Here is a 16470-nt window from a genome sequence, read left to right on the forward strand (position 1 = left end):
GTAAAAAATTTTTTTTGTTTGTTTTTCTGAAATTTCAGTTTTTATCTTGATGGATTTAGCGCTGTTACGAAAAACGACAAAAATACGGAATTCATATAATTTTCTAAACTTGTGATTAGTTGGCTATCAAGTTAAGCACCTTTCAATTTTGAAAATTCCAATGATTTATGGTAAATCAATCGTTTAAGTTTCATTTTTGATAATTTTCACGTCAACCCAACAAAACCAGTGACCCACATATCAGTGAATCAGAAGCCAGAAAAGTATTCTCCGATTTAATTGCTCAGCGTTGCTGTTACGACAAGTCAGTCATTAAAGACATGGTTCTGCAGAAAATGACGTCTTCCAATGTATATCACGTGAGGAGTTATTTTTACGATGGTGATCACGTGAGGGTTTGTTTGTATTCACGTAAGTTGTGTGTGTGGTGTGTGTGTATGCCTGTGTGTGTGTGTGTGTCTAGGTGATCTGTGTGTGGGTGCGTGTGTGTGTGTGGTCTGTGTGTGTGGTCTGTGTGTGTGGGAGTGAAGAGAAAGTTAGTGAGCAAGTGAGTGAGTGAGCGAGTGATAGAGAGTGAATGAATATATGAGCATGAGCAAATGAAAAGGAAAACAGAATGAAAATATTTTTCGTTCGTACAAACAAATAAGAAGATTGATGCATGGCTTGCAATCATGCAGCAATCAATACACAATTAATTGCTACTGCATTCATTTCAGAAGACAGCTATCAAAAAATACCATCAACGCTTGTGGTGATATTTTGATGATGAAATAAATTCATTGCGGGGCTTCACAAAACTGCTATATGCAAGTCAGTGATGTCAGAGATAGTTAATAATTTTATTCCTAGATTCTTAAATGGGATCACCACATTTGTCATTCGCAATACATGCCAGACTCAGGAAGTTAAGTTGTTGTTTGAAAGATGAGTTACATAGAGACCTAGTTTGATTGCATTGCATTGCAAAGATAATTCATAAAATAGTATTTTTGCGGTATTTTATTAAGAAAATAATTTGTTTTGCTTACTGAGTTGAAATGAAAAACTTTTCATTTATCATAAAACTCCTAGTCCTTTTAAAATAACAAACTTATCTTTCTTCCTCCTCCCCATTGCTTTTGAAGCCACATCCATCACAACCATACTATGCTGCAACATTCACCTTCACATTCCTTACATACTTTCTATGCTTCGCCCTTATCAACATATAATCTATCATTAACCTATGCTCCCCTGACCTATATGTAATTAATCGTGTTGGTTCCCTTGTAAACCAGGTATTCCCCACCACCATGCTATGTGCATCCATAAACTCCAACACTCTACGCCCTTCCTCATTCCTCATTCCCCATTCTCTATGTACACCTTCATAACCGTCTGCATCCGCCCCCACATGACCATTCAACTCACCCAACAACACATAAAATGATTTCACTAAATAAATATTGCCAAAATCTTTTCTTTTAATAATGTATGCAATAATTTATAATGCTTTTGTGATGTTTAGTGATCAATCAATTAATCGATCGGTCAAAGTTATATAGACCTGTTACTAATGATTCAACTGTGCTCATTCCAAAACAATTATGAAGAAGTACAAGAAAAGTAAAATAAAATAAAATTAATTCTACTTCTAACTCCTCTACTCTTACTTTTGGGTATCTCAGAGTTCTATCCTTGGCCCTTTACTATTTATACTCTATACTTCTGAACTACCTCGTTTGTATTTTTAATGGTTTTTCTTTCACTAGTCAACTATATGCTGATGATTCTTATATTTATCTTTTCCTCCATCTAATCTTTATAGTGTTCTTCATGATCAATCTCTATGTCTATTTTCAATTATTGCTTGATCTGACTCCATGTGTCTTAAACTTAAACTTTAAAATTTGAATTAATTTGTTTTTATTTATCTAAACACTCTATTACTATTCTTTTTAATACCTTACCTAATTCTAAAACTCTTGATGTCTAAGCTTTATCTGTGATTCTGGCATGTCTTTTTCTTTTCAGATTAATAGTGTTGCTAAAAGTTCTTACTTTCATCTACGTAGAATAAAATGAATTTTGCTTTTTCTTGATGATCCTACTCTTTTCCTTCTTGTTGCTTTTTTAGATTTATTAAGAATTGATCATTGTAACTCATTCTACAAAGATCTTTCTGATTCTACACTCTATTCTTTAAATAGACGGTTTACGATCGTCTTCTTGTTCTCTTTTCTTTTTAACTCTTTTTAAACACTCTTTTGCTAAATCTGCATTTGTTTTTTCTGGCCGTTTTTTCTGAAAATCCTTACCTCCTTCTCTGACTTCTTCTCCACCACTTACGAAGTTCAGAGCGGATCTCAAGACCTATCTGTTTGCAAAATTTTTTGAGAAGCCCTGCTGAACATCGCGGAAAGAGCGTTTTTTAAACAAATTAATTTATTGATTGACTGAGATAAATTAAAAATTAAATTAAAATAAAAAATGGCGTTTGTAACAATTGCATCAGTACACATTGGAGACGTACATTGAGACAAGGATGACATCATGGGAGCAAGAACCCTACAGTGGTCAGTTTAAATATAGTGCTGTTCATTCCTTTTTTCGTTCGTGCGTTCATTCATTTGTTTCTTTACTAATTTAATTTTAAACATTCATTCGTTTGATCATTTGTTCGTTCATTCATTTATTCATAATACAATATTTTTAGTATGTTTTTTCTACTTTTTTTTCATATAAAAGTTATAATTAAACTTTTTTTATGAATGATAAGTCTTTTAGTTCGTTTAATTAAATTGCTATCGATTCTGTTTCAAAAGTTTCTTTGTTTCTTTGTTGGTTCCTTTTAATTAAACTTTTGATGTCTATTTTTAAATATATTTTTGAAACTTGAACATAGAAATAAATAATAGCTTGGTTGGACGTATGTAGCGTTCCTATGTGTTCTAAATTAAGTCTATTTGATGTTCATAAAAATTTGTCCTTGAAAGTTTCCCAAAATGATATTTTCTTGGCGTTGTTTTTCTGTTGATATTTAACATTAAAACATTTTCATTTTATTAATTTTGACTATATCGAAGAATATGAATTGAATAAGTATTAATGTATTAATTTATTTGCATGAACACACAAAATATATCAGTGATATATCTAAATATATAATAATTTAAAATAAAACGTAAAATGTTTTATTTACTTCGTTAAATCGGTTGCCAGATGTCGGGCAGTGCACATGAATGCACTTGCTAACACCAATCCAATTTGTGCATGACGTGTTTATTTGCATGCTAATATTTGTTCTTAAAGTTGCTAGATGTTTGTCTACTCAATAACTCAAAAGTTTTTGAACATTTATTGTAAACATTTTGTTACAAACAAATAGCCATTCACGCTCTTTCAATTAATCTTCTGAGATTTTTATTTTTTAATTAAACGCGCCAGAGTGATAGCCTTAAAAAAACTTAAAATTTACAATGACCTCAGGCCAGTACGTAGACTCCCCTGCTAATGGAATGCCCCCCTCACCATGGGAGATCCACTGCCACCCCAACCAAATGTTCCACGACGAGATACATCTGATGGAAGTGCCGCACACTGCAACCATTGTTGTAAGTTTGCCTGTCTGTGTTTGCCCGCCTGCCTGTCTATCTGTCTGTTTCAATGCTTGCTTGATTATGTTGTTATTTTGGTGTTGTATTTAATATTATTTTTATTAACCCGCCTCTATGTCTGTGTTTGTGTTTTTGTTTCAACGAGTGCGTCAGAAAGTGACTGTACAATAATGACAGTATGAAAAAATGAAATAACTTTGAAACGATAGGATGTTATGTTACGTTATGATTTTTATGTACAAATGTCTGCTCAAACTTACGAGTCTGAACACGAAGGCATTGTTGCACTTGAAGAAAATATTTGTGCAATTGTTTCAACGCGTTATTATAACTGACGTGTTTGCTGGGATCATTAGAGCATGATGCTAAAAGCGATAAAAATGTGAAAAAATATGAGAATGTATGTGCACCTGATGATTCATTCCTACTAATATATTCATTTATTTAATTGTAATAAGTTATGTTAATAAATAATAATAAATATTCACTGAAGTTCTGCAGTGTTCTCTCTCAACGTATCTTATGTACACGTTTACAGAAAACTTTGTGCCAATATTCTTAATTATCAGAGTGAACTTATCCCACTGCAGACATGCACAGCCTGCGGTTGTCAGGGTTGTGTGAGGTGCTTCAACTGTTTAGGCAGGGGCTTCAAGAGGTGCATATCGTGCCACGGGTCAGGCAACGTCATGAAGCTGACGGACTCCAGAGGCCCCAGGCACATGGATTCCTGCTGGAGGTGTAGAGGCACTGGAAGGAAGAGGTTAGGCTACTCATTCATTTCCACATAGTTATATAAACTCAAAAATAAACCAAAACTATTTTAACGATTGATGACTAAAATAATTCAATGGCTGAAATAATTTCCAAACCTTGAGTATGCCATTTTTATTGTTTAATATGATTAAAAATCTTCCTCCTTCTTAAAAACGCTCTCTAGATGTCCCTCGTGCGGTGGGGATGGGCGGGTGGCCTGCAAGACTTGCCTGGGTTTCAAGTATCTCAAGTGCTTTATCAACATCAGAATTGAATAGTTTGTACTTCTCATCATCTTTTCATCATCACACATTTCTTTCTCTTACTGACAACAATATAAAAATGTTATTGCGTTGTTTCTTTCATAAAATATTAATGTTTGCCGTTTACTAGCTTGATTATTCAGTAAAATTCGATTTCAAATTAAATTTCCATCTTGTTTCCATATGGATTTTTTATCTTAGTCAAAATTAATTAATGTTGAAAATTTGTTCTAAAATATTGTAGGAAATAATAAACGAAAAAATGGATAAATATAACAAAAATGGTATCTATTTTTTTTATTTTCACTATTGCACACAAAGTTCGAACAACAGCGTTGAGCATATGATCAATCGAAGTCAGCTGTTGAATGAGGCTCTCAAAGAGGTCAAGGGTTACCAAGTTTTTCAGCAAACACAGCCCAGGGTACGTTCACAAATTAAGTTTTAATAATAATATAAATTAATAACTTTTATTTATGTAAAAACTGTGATTACAGTTATTTTTCACAAATTTTGTGCAAAATTATTCAGATATGTTTCCTAGGTCAGAGTGAATAATTAAAATGAGTTTTTTTCCAGGAATGCCTAGCCAGATATTTGTTTAAAAAAAATTTTGGAATTAAACACCCATACACATCTGATAGACACAGAATTGCGTATTCAAACGTGACAGCATACAAACATGCATTCGAGTGATGGAAACAACAGAAACTAATTTTGAAAACGAACCATACCTTTTTAAGCAACTTTTTTGCTTATATTAATAAAAATGGGTTGCTAACAACGTAATAAACTGCTAATCTAACAAAATCAAATTTTTTAACTTACGAATTATTTTTTATTCCATACACAAATAACCTTACAAACTTATTTATATATGCAAAAGAACCTACATAAACAAGCTTGAACATGAAGAAACGTACCCGTATGTATAGGTGTGGCCCATAGTGAACCACCCAGAAGAAGAGATATGTTGCATGTCAGACGCGCTGCTGTCGGAACATATCAAAACTTTCAACTCCTACGCCAGGATCATCATGCAGGTTGTTCGAGTTACAATGATGAGGTCATGGTAGTGGTGGTTTTAAATGTTTAATGTTATTCATACAACAATCACAAATATGATAATATTAAATTATTTTAAAAAATGATAAGTAAAATAAATTTATTGAACTTCTGGGGTGACGACAGTAATAATTAACACATTGACAAAAAGACCGCTGCCAACAACCTTCACCATTACATTTTGAATGCTCAATAATTCGACTTGTTGCGTTAATATGAGCCAAAAATTACATTCCCACCAGTCAGAAATTAATAATATATAGAAATAATAGTTAATTTAGTTTTGATATAAATTCAGAATTATACTTTAAAACGATATATTGGTTGATTAATCACAATATAATAATATCAAACTGGATTAAATAAATGTTATTTGCAAACTGTTGCTGGGCGTGAAGTCACCCATAACATTTTTGTAACAAAATTTCGTTACTCCAAACATTATCACCAGACATCGCACACCACATACACAGAGGCAAAAACTGAAAATGATCCCAGTGACAGAGTGCACGTACGCGTGGAAACAGGAATCCATCAAATTCTGGATCTATGGAAAGGACAACCAACTCCACGCTCCAAATTTTCCACAAAAATATTGTTGCGGTTGTGTGGTTGTCTAATCAATGTTTTGTATATACTGCATATGTGTATGTATGTATGTATATGATGAACATTTAGATAGACATATATCCCACCTTACCCACCAGCACGGATTTTATGACTGAGACATCAAAATACACACATCACATACTTATTATTTTCTGAACCAATGAGGACTGCATGTAAGACACTTCTAACAAAATATTAACGCGTAGTTTGTGATAAAAAAAAGTGTTTATTTTGATGAAAAATTTGTTTGTTAAAGAGAGTTGTGCGTGTGTTGATTTGAATAAATAGTTAAACACCGTATCTATTTTATAAAAGAAGAGCGTTTATTTGACGAGCCAAATGTTTACTTCATTAATTACTTTATCAATAATTAATTAATTAATTACTTTATTACTTTACTTTCGATGTTATTAATTTTTATAATAGCATTTCACTAGAACTACAAAATTGTTTGTAGTTAATCTACTGCCCTCCATCCCACATGCAAACGCACGTCACAGCTGTACGTCGTCGTGTTTTTTTACTCGAATACTTGAAACTTGCTTATTTTATGTTAACATTTGCATTTTCTCATCAGATAGATCCTCAACATGATATCACACTTCACATTTTTACACTAAATTTTTCCAATTAATTTTTCCACAGGCTTTTTTATTTTGACTACTATTTAAAATTTGTGGGAACATCTAAAAGATGCTCATTTCTTCCTATTTTTGATTAATAAATACTCAGAATCTATTTCCAAATTTTAAAGTAAAATTCGTTACTAACCATGCCGATGATGTTAAAAATTCATTATCTGCTAAATAAACTCTTACAAATTTTGGATGGCTTTACGTATTGACTATTCAAAAACTAAATTAACTTTTATTTCTTCTCCTATTTTGCATTTTGCCATAAAACATAATACAAAATGTCGCACTTGTGTAATAACATTAATACATAGTACGAATGCAGGCAGGTTTGTCATCAATTTCGGTGAATGTCAGTCTTCGTTTGTACGTACTCTGATTACGTGTAAGATTGTATGTGTGTGTGCGTGTGTGTGTGTGTGCGTGTGTGTGTGTGTGTGTGTGTGTGCGTGTGTGAGTGTTTGTTTGCTGAAAATATAAATACAATAAAAATGATGATCGCTGCACACGTTCGTCAATTATTTCAGATTGATGACATTGTGGACACTGTTCATGTGCAACTGGAATGAATGGTTATTGCCGTTGTTGTAGTTACTTCTGTGGTTCTATATATAGTAAAAAAACTGTTTTCGTCATCAAACAAATAGTTGTTCAGAATAGTTTTTTTTATTAGACCAATATACAGAGTAATGTTTGTTTGTTTGCTTGTGTTTGTTTGTGTTTTTATTTTAAATATAGAATAGTTCACATTATAATATTTTTGGATAATTATTTTGTTTTGTCTTATAATTTTTATATTATTTTATATTTTCAATTCAACGTATATTTTCATGGACTATAATTTTTAGCTCAATCTGTTTGAACTTAATATGTAAATATATACATGCATATACAATTCTGTCAATGTTTATTTTGTGAAACTTATTTGTGAATATATACATTTGTATATATGCAATGTTACGAAGCAAATATATGGGCATAGTATAAGATCTATGACGGTAGATGCCGTTAAATGGTATCATAGAAAATTAACATCAATTCGTTTGTTAATATGTTTTTCTATTGCTACGATATTATGTTTTGTTATTATTAATTCAATAGTTGGGTAACTTTATTTGCGACATTTTACGGAAGAAAATTATTATCCTTAAAGGATGCTTTTTGGGGTTTCAAGAAGTTTGACTGCCAACATTTTTATAATGGCAGTCAGAAAGACATTATACAAATTTTTATTATTATTTTATTAACTGCACCTTTTTATTATTATATTTTAAAAAATGTTGATCAAATTTTATAATAAATTTATATAGAAACATGCTGCTTTTCTTGAAAACAAACATTAAAATAAATCGACATTCGCTTTTAATATCATCGCAATGACGATAAATTGTTATAAATTTTTTTGTGATTGATTAAAGCTTAAATCGAAAGACATTAAAGGTTAATGAAGCAATGCTGTAGCTAGCCCTATTGCGTAGAACAAGATAACTGCATCAGTAAGAAGACTTCTACTGTCGTTCAAGAAGAATTGATAACATTTATATTTTAACTCTTTTTTCAGCTGTTTTTGTTTTGTCACGTAGAGTTTATTTGAATTTGAGAGCGCCCGTGAGAATATTTAATGCGTGCTATATATAAATGATCCTTGATGATGTAATGTTAATGAAAAAATTCAGGTTTTATTTAAATTTTGCACCTGCGACTTTTAACACTTCCATATGCTACCTGCCACAATAATCATCTTCATCCTCTTTTGTTTCGCCTATTACACGTTGTGTAGATGTTAGTAGTTCGCATTCAAATAATTTTTACGAATGAAAAATTTTATTTTCGAAGAATGCAATTCTATCTCTTGGACCTTAAGAATTTTGACAGCAAATACTTTTCCAAATGAGGATATATACCAATTTTAAACCATTTTCTCAACTGCACTTTTCATTATTTTCTATTTAATGACATTTAGAAAATACTCAATAATGACCATATGAAGCAACATGCTACTATTTTTAAAAATTAACATTAAAATAAACTGCAAGACATAGCGATACAAGAGTAAATAACGTACGTCGTCAGCCTGCTTATATGTCAACGTTGCTGTCCGGTTTATTAGAAGAAGCTTGCCATTCAAATGAATTGTCGTGTTAGCATGCTTTCAAGCGTGCAGCACCATTTAAACTGTGAATGAACGAGCGAGCTAGCTTTCTAGTAGAACGCGTCTATTTGAGTACTCTTTAAATATAGACCTGGAGTACACTACATTTGTCACGTATATTCATTATTATCTTTCAAAATAGATTTGTTTAAAACTCTTTTAAAATTTATAATTTTCGTTTAAAGGACGTTTGAGAGCAAATTTTTAATTAACGAGTAGTGATTTCGTTAAAAAAAATACATGATCTATAGATATCTATGAGACACTACTAAATGATAAGAAGTTTATTTGCTTGCCACGTGCACATGGTGAGTCATGTACAAACACTTTTTATCGACTGCTTCTTTAATAATCTCTCAATCTGAGAATTAATTTTCGTCTGACTATCACCAACTGCTCAAGTCATTGCTTTGAAGAAAAAAAATCTCTCAGGTTTTTTTAATTATTCGCATTTAGGCATTTGAATATTTTTATTGCAACTTAATCATGTACTAATTTATATGTTCTTCTGATAAGTATAACTATTGGGCCAATTTGCAAAAAAAACAAGTTGTGTTTTCAGTTTATGCTACTAGAATAAATATCAATTGATCACTGATTTACAGATCTTTCATTGAAGATTCAACATGAAACACAAGGTAATATTGTTAGTGGCCAGTTTGCTGGTCAGTTGCATTGTGAAGGTTGACGGAAGAGATATGTTCACAGCGTTGGTGGAACTTACGAAAGCCTTAAGAGCTGAAAACTCCGTCGCTAAAGAACTTAAATCTTATATAGGAAAGGAACTTTTGCGGATACAAAAATTGGAAAGGTGCTTTGAAATGGTTGTTTGTTTCGCTTCTCGAAACAATTTGTTAACTAACAGAATTACGCATTGCTCATTAAAATTATCGCAGCATTGCACGAGACTTGGAAAATCACAGCGAACAAGCTCTGAACGATCCAATGAAATACCTTGCAAACCCTGTAAACGCGTACCTCCTCGTTAAGAGGTTTGCCGTCGACTGGACAAACGTAGTTGAACAGTACATCAAACCGCATATCAGCCATGGTCAGTTTAAATAATTTATATTCAGCCATGGTCAGTTTAAATAATTTACATTCAGCCATGATCAGTTTAAATAATTTACATTCAGCCATGGTCAATTTAAATAATTTACATTTGGACCTCCGTTTAACAAATTTGATGGATCCATGAAAAAAATTCGTCCTTTAAAAATTTTGTTGTGTTGCTTAAAAGGTGTTTAAATGTTATATATTAATGAAAAACAATTATTTATTTTGATATCGTAAAGCAGGAGTAGGCAAACTTTTTGCTGTGAGGGCCGCATTGAGAATTACTTTACTTTGAAGGGTCGCATATGTACTTAAATAACAACTTAAATAGCAAATTTTTTTCCACCCAGGGAAAATTATTTTTAAAATTTGTGGCTCCTTTTTTGGTCATGATGCCTGGCTGACGACGTTTTTTAGGCAAACATGGCTAATAGCTAAATAGCTTCGCGGGCAGTTGTTTGCCCACCCCTGACGTAAAGTAATAGTAATTGTAAAAAAAAAATTAAAAGTGAAATTTATTCTTTGTTCCATGCAACGATGATTTTGATTTTATTGAAATTAATCAAAGAAAAATTTCCAAAAATTACTAAAAAATGAAACAATAATAATGTACAAAATCGCCGCTCATGTCAATTTATGGATTGTTTACTGGTCGAACATTTCTTTTACTTTTATAAATTTTGTTTGTTATAGAGAAATTAATTTTGTTTTATAGAAACAGTTTTATATGTAAAATTCCATGGGACATAAAAAAATTCGTTCTATAAAGATTTTCGTTTTATAGAAGTTTGTCATAAGGAAGTCGTTCTGTAGTATGATAAATGTAATACAGTACATATTAACGTAATTTCGAAAGTTTTGCCTGTTATAAATCTTTTTTTATTCAACTTACAAATAAGTTTAATTTATGCAGCTATTCCACTGAAATAAAACTAATTGAAGTTTTATCAAAACTTAGTGCAGTTTATGTAAAAAATGAAAAGTAAAGTATCTTCAAATGTGTATTTCCGTCTTCAGAGTTCTTGTCTAGCCTTTCATCGCAGACGAGTTGGTTCCCAGACAGCGAAGATCTGTCCGGGTCAGCACTGGCGCTTCTCAGACTGCAGGATGTCTACGCCCTGCAGACGTCAGAAATTGCAAAAGGAAAGATTGAAGGGGTGGTCAAGTCTCCAGACATGAATGGTAGAAAAATTTGGTCTAACTAGTCAATTTCAAATGTTTAAACGCTTCTTTGGTCATTTTTAAATTTCAATTCATTTTCATTTACTATTATATTTAAAACTACTATTATTTAAGGAAACAAATTTCAAGATAATTAACATAACTCAGAAATCAGAAGCACGTGCTTGAAATTAAAACAGCTGATGATTGCTTCCAGCTCGGTTTAGTGGCTTACAATCGCGAGGATTTCTATCACGCCGTACTCTGGATGGATGAATCGTTGAAGCGTGATCAGAATGAAACTTTTAAGACCACAGACAGGAGTAAAACGTTGGACTATTTGTCTTACGCCATGTATAGGGTTTGTAATTATTTTCGTATGAAGTCAAATAATGTAATTGTGCATTTTTCAATCTCTAGACATCAGCAGTATCCGTATAGTATATAAGAAAACTAATACTAGTTTCTACAAACAATTTGATGGAATCTATTAATATCATTTGATTTCAACAGCAAGGAAATGTTCACCACGCTTACAACTTAACAAAAGAATGGCTCACTATGGGTTAGACAGATTTAACCAGTTGTTGGATTTTCAGTTATTTGTCAATTTAAAGTACGTTTTGTAGGAAGTGCATTCTGATAAAATTTCCTCATTTAATTCCACAAACTCTAATGAAAACTCCAAACTTTACATTTTAAATGAATGACTCATCTTGTCCACATAGACCCAAACAACGAAAGGGCCAAATCCAACCTGAATCATTACATAAGAATGATTGGTGAAATCAGTCCCAATGCCGAAATGAAAAATATTAGAAGTCTCCCGGAACACAAGTACACCGCAGATTATAACAATTATGAAAAACTTTGCAGAGGAGAAAAAACGCACGTTAGTGCCGCTCGTTTCTGGAATTAATAACGTTAAAATTATTATTAAACTACATCTCTTAATAGACTTTGTTTAATGTTTTTAGAACAAGTTTAGGTAACAACATTTTTCAAAACATGGTCTTGTAAAAATATCAGAAATTTATTTTTAATTTCGTAAAAAAATTTAATATGTTAAAGATAACTATTTTGATTTTAACAAAATTAATACTTAACTAACAACATATAATATTAAACATCTAATAATCTAATATTTACATTCCTATAACCCATTTCAAAAAATTTAACGGCGACATATTTACTACTTTGCTAGGTGTACCCGCACGAAAAAGATCTGACGTGTCAGTACAAACGTCACAAGCCCATGTTCTACCTCGCTCCATTGAAGGAGGAGTTAATGTACTTCGACCCGCCCATTGCCATCTACCATGACGCCATCTCTGAAAAGGAGATGCAGAAGGTCAAGGACTTAGCTATGCCGATGGTTTAGTCATTTTTCAATTTTTTTTTTTAACAATAATTTTCAATTTATTTTTTAAATTTAGTAAATGAAAATTTTCAAAAAATATTTCAAATTATTTAGTATAAATAATTTTATTTAAGTTTTTATCAAAATTTATATAAATTTATAAAATTTATAAAAAATTGCCGTTGTTTTATATTTTTTATAAGCTATCAAAATGTGAAGTGATTTTCAATATAGAATTTGGAATATTTATTATTATCTAGATGAAAGATTCAACTATATGTTTTTCAATTTTAAGTTGCACAGATCTGGCGTTTTCCAGCTATCAGATACACAATCTGAAGAGTTTCCAGAGTACAGAACAAGCAAAACGTTTGTTGCCACAAGAAATTTATTTTTCAACAACGATTATGCAATAAATTTTTTTTCTTAACTTAATGATTTTAGTGAAATGATTTGATAAGAGCATGGTCTGAATGTTGATTCGTTAATCTGCAATCCTTCACAGAGCTTGGTTGTCGGACCACAGTGATTCATTGATAGCACGCATCGCTAGAAGAGCGAGTGGCATGTCTAACCTTACTCTTGACACCGTCGAGTTTTTACAGGTTCTACAAACCACACTTATTTTCAATTCCAACTTTTCAATGTTTTTTGTTATGTTGTTTTTTAGTTTTTCTTCATGTTGCGGTTTTAAATTATATTTTTTTGTTATCTTCATCTACATATGATTTATAAAAAATTTTAGGTGCTCAATTACGGTATTGGAGGACAATATGAACCCCATTATGATTTTGCCAGGGTAAGTGATTAAATTTGATGGTTAGAAAAAATTTCATTTTTTGCCTGTAACCCATTCCTATTTATACGTTTGAATTTTATTCGATTACAACATTCATCTAGTATCAAGTAACTTTACTGCCGTTTCATTCAAAAATTGATAAGTTTCAAACATTCATATTTACAAACACGTTCGTTCTAAAAATTCCTTGTATATAAATATATAAACCTGGTGTACATTATACTGATCATTCATACATTTTTTTATTAACTTTAAATAAACTTATGATGTTGATAATACATTGATGCGTAAGTAATTTATTGAATTACGAATGTTTCAAAGAGTAATTTGTTAATTTTATTTCAAAAGCCGAATGAAGAGAGCACATTTGAAGAATGGAGAGGCAACCGAGTAGCAACCGTCATTTTTTACGTCAGCCATTTTTTTATTTACCATGTCAAAATTGTTTCCCAGTAGTTAACGAAATTTAATTAAATGATTCAAAAATCAGATAAGTGACGTAGAAGCTGGAGGAGCCACAGTATTCAATGAACTTGGTGTTAGGTTGACTCCGAAAAAGGTTTAACCAATCATATATTTTTCATATCAAATCGAAATCATTTCATGAATAATTTTTCCTATTTAACTTGAAAAACGGTCATTTATTAATTAACTCCAAAAATGTTTCCAAGCGAGCATGTGCGATTTGGTACAACCTACTGAAGAATGGGGAGGGTGACTATAGGACGAGACATGCCGGCTGCCCCGTATTATCTGGCACAAAATGGGGTTTGTTTCAATATTGATATATCACTTTAACTTCCAGCAGCTCTTGTTCTTGGTCATTACAATCGGGATTTTATTTTATGCTTTCAGTTTGCAACAAATGGTTCCACATCAAAGGACAGGAATTCTCAAGGCAGTGCAGCTTATCACCATTAGAATAATCTTATAACGGAAATATTTTTTGACATTATAATTAATTGTATAAATTTTAAATATTTATTTAGAAAATAATTTTTTATAAGTATAAATTTTATATATTTATTAATGAGTATAATTTTTTTAAAGTTATTGTAATAGGTTCTCAAAATGGCTACAAAAACTTTATATTTTTATAAAGTTCCATATTTTAACATCATACAAAGAAAGACTTAGTTTTAAACCGACACTAACCAATACATTTGTATCTTTTAAACAGCGCTTTATCAAAGTTGGAAGTTTATTTTATCCCTGATACAATAATAAATTACGTGAATATTCAACTTGAAAATGATTGCTTAATGATAAATTGTTTGAATCAGTTATCTGGCAGTTAAAGCGATTTAGGTTTTTATTATTATTATTTTCATCAATTATCATTATTTTTTGAAGCAAGTTATGAAAATGAACAATTTTGGATTTTTTGAATGAATTGTTTCTTATACCAGCATTAAAATTTGTATGTTTAGCATTTTAGATATTTCACTAAAAGATGTTTATGTTAAACTGAACATTTTGACAAATCAACGTTTTGTGAACATATGAGAAATTTCAACGTTATGCTTGTGAACATGTGAAACATTTCAACTTAATGTTATATTCTGCCCAATTAATTAGTTAGGTTGAGATAGAACTTCTTTGTAAAAGTCCATTTTCCTATCTCTCCACAAGCAGACGACGAAGGCCTTGAGACCTTTACATTTATCATTGTGCGCACAACCGACGTCAAACTTGTTTCCTCCATAATACTGAAAGTAAATAATTATGAACGTTATATAACTTATCAAGAAATTACTTCTCATCAGAAGAAATATTCAATACGATTACCGAATCTGTCGGTAGCAAGCAGTAATTCTTCTTACATAATTGAGCAATAAAAAAATCTATTGCCCATCCGTAATAAGCCTGCTTGAGATTGCTCGATCTCGAGAAACTTGTGACCGTCAAATTTTCTCCATTCAATTCATATAAACCTTTGCTGACAGAACATCCATCTGCAATCTTGTCGGCTTCTTCACTTAACTTGGGGTCACTATTCTTTGTGTCGTAAAAGTTTTCAAAAAATTAGAAAATTTGTTTGTCTTAATTGATTAAATTTCCGAAAAAACTTACTGAGTGACTTTTTCTACTATTAAAAGAGTTCACCAAAAAGTCCAGAAAATCTATTTCATGTTCGTCTTCCATATAGACAGTGGAGTCTGTTAATGCAATCATCAACAGTGCAACAAAACCAGATGATACAATTCTCGCCATATTGCTAATGAGTAACTGGAAGGTAACTGAATGATTAAAACCGTTTAAACATACGCAAATGAAAATACAGAGATGTTTAAATAGAAAAATTATTAGCTCGTGTGTTATTTATTGTTTGCCACTTCAATTAACAGTTTCAATCGATGAGAATTTTTTTGTTCAGACATTATGAATAAAAGTGTATATGAATTAAATTAAATAAATACTCATTTTGTTTCGACTATTTAGAAAACATACATTTTTCTTTCTTAAAACTTTATAAAAAATAAGTAATATTTTATTTAGTCAATACCGGAATGTTAATTAAAACAAAATCAACTGAAATATTTTTACTGTAGAGCAAAAGCAAATATTTAAAAAAGCATTCAATAAAGCACATCTGCCGCAGACATTTTGTGTGCTGATCATAGATATATATATCCATGGTGCTGATGTTACAAAAAATCTAATTTTCGTTTTTTTTATCATGTCCAATGAATAATGATTATTGACTTAATGTTGAGCATGTTTTAAACAGCAACGTTTGATGTGGCGAATCTATATACTTCAGAACGCTGTTTTGAGCGTGCTTCTCAAAGATTGTCTTAAATTTGCGTTTTACCAAAATTTCTTTAAAACGATTTTTTAAATAATTATCTGGCAACAGAAGAAACAAAACTTGAAATTTTTTAATGTTTTCATACCACGGATGGCTCAAAATAAATTTAAAAATTTAAATTCAGATTGATGAAGTTGAACATGATAAAAAATTTTGTGTTGATGGAAAATTTCAAAAACATGTTTTATTATTGAATATAAAAAAAA

General features: G+C 31.1%; 3 protein-coding genes across 3 annotated transcripts; 2 read left to right on the forward strand and 1 right to left on the reverse strand.

Moving 5' to 3' along the window:
* Positions 1-233: 233 nt before the first annotated feature.
* HELRODRAFT_63547 (hypothetical protein) lies at positions 234-6303 on the forward strand (the record flags this gene model as incomplete). Its single annotated transcript, XM_009011245.1, has 8 exons — positions 234-359; positions 2498-2558; positions 3472-3596; positions 4190-4362; positions 4540-4632; positions 4940-5042; positions 5554-5661; positions 6157-6303. Coding segments are annotated over 8 exons (936 nt in total), but the record flags the coding sequence as incomplete, so codon positions are not given.
* A 3456-nt stretch (positions 6304-9759) lies between these two features.
* HELRODRAFT_184843 (hypothetical protein) lies at positions 9760-14952 on the forward strand. The gene is made up of 14 exons (XM_009011246.1): positions 9760-9887; positions 9973-10127; positions 11150-11314; positions 11494-11654; positions 11807-11858; positions 12022-12185; positions 12498-12668; positions 12949-13022; positions 13159-13258; positions 13399-13452; positions 13801-13863; positions 13943-14011; positions 14124-14220; positions 14308-14952. The coding sequence occupies exons 1-14, from the start codon at positions 9775-9777 to the stop codon at positions 14376-14378; spliced, it is 1509 nt and encodes a 502-aa protein (XP_009009494.1). The 5' UTR covers positions 9760-9774; the 3' UTR covers positions 14379-14952.
* Positions 14953-15026: 74 nt separating this feature from the next.
* Positions 15027-15666, reverse strand: HELRODRAFT_159360 (hypothetical protein; the record flags this gene model as incomplete). Its single annotated transcript, XM_009011247.1, has 3 exons — positions 15027-15161; positions 15241-15450; positions 15526-15666. The coding sequence occupies 3 exons, from the start codon at positions 15664-15666 to the stop codon at positions 15027-15029; spliced, it is 486 nt and encodes a 161-aa protein (XP_009009495.1).
* Between the last annotated feature and the right edge of the window lie 804 nt (positions 15667-16470).

Source organism: Helobdella robusta (assembly GCF_000326865.2).
Source record: "Helobdella robusta unplaced genomic scaffold HELROscaffold_1, whole genome shotgun sequence".
NCBI lineage: Eukaryota > Metazoa > Annelida > Clitellata > Rhynchobdellida > Glossiphoniidae > Helobdella > Helobdella robusta.

Bases quoted from the DNA above. Each gene is read 5' to 3' on its own strand.
- HELRODRAFT_184843 (XM_009011246.1), top strand. From the start codon at position 9,775: ATGTTCACAGCGTTGGTGGAACTTACGAAAGCCTTAAGAGCTGAAAAC. The intron at 13,023-13,158 runs GTTTGTTGCCAC...AATCCTTCACAG, and splicing joins GAGTACAGAACAAGCAAAAC to AGCTTGGTTGTCGGACCACA. The intron at 14,012-14,123 runs GTTTAACCAATC...AATGTTTCCAAG, and splicing joins TTAGGTTGACTCCGAAAAAG to CGAGCATGTGCGATTTGGTA.